Source organism: Pararge aegeria, chromosome 12 (genome assembly GCF_905163445.1).
Source record: "Pararge aegeria chromosome 12, ilParAegt1.1, whole genome shotgun sequence".
NCBI lineage: Eukaryota > Metazoa > Arthropoda > Insecta > Lepidoptera > Nymphalidae > Pararge > Pararge aegeria.
In genome coordinates, this window is record NC_053191.1 from 7,016,904 (window position 1) to 7,021,325 (window position 4,422).

Sequence of the window (4,422 nt, forward strand, 5' to 3'; positions counted from 1 at the left end):
TTTACCCATTGACCAAATAAAGACATTTTCATAACAAATCAATCGAACTTTAAGATTCAGATTATTCACATAGGCTTGGTTTCCCTTCAGTAAGAAGCACAGCCCATTGCAGAACGCCATCAATGCGCACATGAGGATTCCCGTTTTGCACTGAAAAAAATTGAAATTCTTATTTTGGACTTAACAACATTTTGTTACACAGGTTTTTTTTTTAGTTAGTGACCAGGGTGGTTACTAGCCACGGCCAAACCGACCGACAAAGACGTGCCACAAAGCGATTAAGCGTTCCAGTACGCTGTCGCGTAGAAACCGATTACCTACGGGTATGAGTTTAATATAACTGCCTCCTAACAGGCTACCATCTTAGACCATTACTTACCATAAAGTTAGATTGCAGTCAAGCGCTTACTTGTACTAGAAACTAAAAAAGGGACTAGGACTCAAGTCGGACCTCAGCGCTCTTTTTATATTACACCGACAATAAACACCTTAAACCTACAGTACTCAACTTTTTTTGGCCACTGATGGTCATTGAAAATCATCGCCTTTATATAGAGCAACACTCTGCAGGTAATTCTAGGAACTCTACAACGTGCCGCCCTGCCATCAATCTCTGGCTTAATGTATTTCGGTAAGGCGTAGTTGCTGTTGTAATAACTGGCACGCACGCCCAGGGCGGCACGTTGCAGAACGTATTCCTAGAATTCCCTGCGAAGTGTTGCTGGTGTATAGGCGGTGGTTTTAACATCAGGGTGGCTATCTGCTTGGTACTTCAATCTTCTTATTCTTGCAGCGCCGTCTCCTACCGAAGGTTGGCAACCATTAAGGCTATTTGGACTTTGGACGCAGCTGCACGGAACAACGATCTAGTACGTTTCCAGAACCATTGGCGTAAAGTTTGTAGCCACGTGTTTCTTCTTCGGCCAGGTGGTCTTTGTCGGCTATTTTCCCTGAATTATGAGCTGCAGGGCTAGCAGAGGCAGGAGATTAAATTTATATTCCCGGGATAACAGGGAATAGGATTATATTACATATATATATTATTCGGATATTACTTATTTCTACTTGTGCATCAGTGCTCCAGTACCTCGTCATCCGTAGTTTAACATGCTAACCATTAGACCAAAGAGGCAGTTGACCGACGTCAAAGATAAATAAATGTTATTAGAGATTACCTTGTACTCTAACAAACTCTTTTGTAGGTAAATCAAAAGGCTTCCATTTCGGCCGACCGAGCTGACAGTGTGTCGTCGAAGCAATGCCCTTGTGAATTTCCTGAGAGCGTAAGACTTTATTTAGAGAGTAAGAAAACAATTAAGCGGTGATCTTCAGCTTCACTTTCGGGGGTCTATCGTTTATAACTTTTATGTGTGGTTTCCTCACGATGTTTTCCCGTTTCCTCACGATGTTTTCCCGTTTTCCCGTTCACCGTTGAAGCAAGTGATATTTTAATTGCTTTAAACACACATAAATTAGAAAACTTAGAGGTGCGTGCTGGGATTCGAACGCGACCCCCCGAAAGTGAAGTCGAAGTTCTAACCACACCGCTTCACGTAATAATAGCTAGACTTAATTGGTACTTTTACTACCTGATCCCAAATATTTTGCCGTATGATTTTCGGTTCCTGTCGGTCAGATCTAGCAGACTTCGGATTATAATCTGGAGGGTGGTAAAGCATGTCATAGGCGCACAAATGTTCCCTATTGGATTTCCATTTCGTATTATAAAACGTCCCCCCCGAGACTGGTATAACCATTTGTGTGATAAACCGATCCTCCAGTACCATCTTCATTTTAGACGTCTGTTTATAATCCGAAAAGTAGTATTAGACCTTAGAGTTTATTGAAATACTTAAAAATTTCCTTCGATACACATAATTTCAGAAAATGTTATTAGGATAATATCCTTTAAACCACTGTAGCCATTATAAATTTATAACTATAAACTTGTCAACATTTTGACAAACAACAAAGAGGTTACAACACTGACCTCTATTATACTACGCAAAGAAAAAACAGTACTTATTCAATCAATCCATTATTTATTTATTAATTTTATTTATGTACAGGTGAAATATCAATTTCACCCGTATCACCACGCCAATTTGGCATGAAAATATTATTAGGGTAATTTTAGATTTTAAGTGGCGTTTCTACTTGGCACAATTGAGATACTGACAAATACAATAACATTAATTACAATTATGAAATAATGTTAATAATAATACAATTAATAAATAACAATTGTTTTTTCCGTTCGCTCATATGTATCAATTAAGTTAACATGGACACATAATAATTAGTTACGATACGAATGACATTTATAATACTTACTAGCTATTTCCCGCGACTTCGTCTGCCCTTGATTTTGTTTTTCGATGTGGCATTCAATTTAGTTCTAGTTCTAAAAAAAATTAAAGTATTCAGTATAGCTAAGCCTTAAATGAGGGGTTTGCTGCTGTCCGCTGAGGAGTTCTGTCCTCTATCTCCAACCACATTCATCAGATCTACTCTAAGTTTGGGCAAAATTAAACACATATTATAACCTCTAAGTATACTATAAAAAAATTATATAAATCGGTCATAATTTGTCGGAGTTATGGTGTAAAATCGTCAAACACTTTCATCCCCTCTCCCGAAGGAACTGAGCTTAATGTCGGGATAAAAAGTCTTCCAAAATTATGTGTACAAAGTTTCATGAGGACCGGTTTAGTAGTTTTTGCGTGAAAGCGTAACAAACAAACGTAAGGGATAGGGATAGGGAATAGGGATTCATCAATCGTAAAAAAATAATGTATATTGAAATATTAGAATTATTTTTCAAACATTTTATTTCATTCATTACTGGCTTAATTTCTTAAGGCAATTTATTGAATACTAACGGACCCGCACGCTTTGTCCGCGAATGAGTCGACGTAAATAAATAGTCGTATGTTGACGCGGACTGTTTTATAGAACTTTAAAGAAACAACAATTCCGATAATTCCGATATATGTACTAACTACATACTCCGTCGTTTTGTTTACCGTTCACGCATCGCACGCATCAGAATCTCTCAAAAAGGATATTCTTTGCAGTTTTTGCAACTTTTCTCAATAACGATAGTAGCCATTGGTCGTAGCGTGATGTTGTGTTGTTGTGTTGTTGTGAGTTACCAATCAAAAAAAAAAATCGAAACAGCATTTTCTGAGATTAGCGCGTTCAACGAAACAAAATTTAAAAGCTTTATAATATTTCAATTATGACTAGATATCCAATAAACCACGTCACTAAAACTTCGTTGCGCGGATTTTGAAAGACAAATGTGGAAAAAATAGCGATGCTATCCTGTAGAAGCTGTTTGCTTTTCCGGGATAAAAAGGAGCCTTTTAGCTATTCCAGACTATATTGTAGGTATCTCTGCCAAATTTTAGCCAAATTGGTTCATTCGTTGTGGCGTTAAAGCGTAACAAACATCCATTCATACATCCACCCATACATCTATTCTCAAAAACTTTCGTATTTATAATATTAGTAGGATGGTACGCAATACGCATGCATTCGATCGTTGTCCTATACCTATGCCTTGTGACTTGCTGTTATCTGTGAAGAATGATGTCCTTGATCTCCGACAATATTCATCATATCTTCATTAAAATACACAATACATGCTTGGTACACACTGTCAAATAATAAAAGAATTATTAAAATCGGTGCAAATTTTACGGAGATATGAAGTAAACTTGATGAAAATTTCATCCCATTTTCCGGAGGAAACTTAATGTTTATCGGGATAAAAAGTATCCTATATGTTGACCCGGGATATCAGCTACCACTATACAAAATTTCATTAAAATCTGTTCAGTAGTTTTCACGTGATGCCCGGACAGACAGACAGAAAGACAAAAAAACAGACAAAAATAAAATAAAAATGTTTTGGACAGTATCGATTATATAGCATCCCCCGGTCAAAATTTTCAAAATATATCTATTAAATTATGGAGGGTAGAGGTAAGGAGAGTCATCTGTGTATATGAAAAAGTGTCGTCAAAATGTATTAAATTAGGATGGCGCCACATTTGCATCAGGGTAACTCTTAAAAGAAGCGCCAAATATAAATTTTGTTAGAGTAGGCTTGAAAAATAAACAAGGAAGTATGGAGATACAAGGAAGTAAGGTTATATTTGCCACAATATTTTGTACAACGTAAGTTGTTGAAATTCTCAATAATTAACTACTTTAGTCGATAATGACATTAAATTTTTTAACTCGGCATACTTCAATTCATCTACGATTGCTACATTCATACCATACCCTGTGCATCCACCAGCGCCATTGTGGAGGATTTTTGAACTGTTATTTAGCGCAACAACTGGACACTTTTTCAACTTTTCTCCCATATAAGATGACTCCTTACCTCTACCCTCCATATATTAAATGTAC

General features: G+C 36.8%; 1 protein-coding gene across 1 annotated transcript; it reads right to left on the minus strand.

Annotated features, from left to right (window-relative positions):
- Positions 1-1,976, minus strand: LOC120628335. The gene is made up of 3 exons (XM_039896658.1): positions 1,590-1,976; positions 1,176-1,275; positions 1-150 (listed from the first exon to the last, which is right to left on the minus strand). Exons 1-3 carry the CDS (start codon positions 1,791-1,793, stop codon positions 62-64), a joined length of 393 nt encoding a protein of 130 aa, XP_039752592.1. The 5' UTR covers positions 1,794-1,976; the 3' UTR covers positions 1-61.
- Positions 1,977-4,422: the final 2,446 nt, after the last annotated feature.

Bases quoted from the DNA above. Each gene is read 5' to 3' on its own strand.
- LOC120628335 (XM_039896658.1), bottom strand. From the start codon at position 1,793: ATGAAGATGGTACTGGAGGATCGGTTTATCACACAAATGGTTATACCA. The intron at 1,276-1,589 runs GTAGTAAAAGTA...TTACGCTCTCAG, and splicing joins GGCAAAATATTTGGGATCAG to GAAATTCACAAGGGCATTGC. The intron at 151-1,175 runs GTAATCTCTAAT...AATTTTTTTCAG, and splicing joins AGAGTTTGTTAGAGTACAAG to TGCAAAACGGGAATCCTCAT.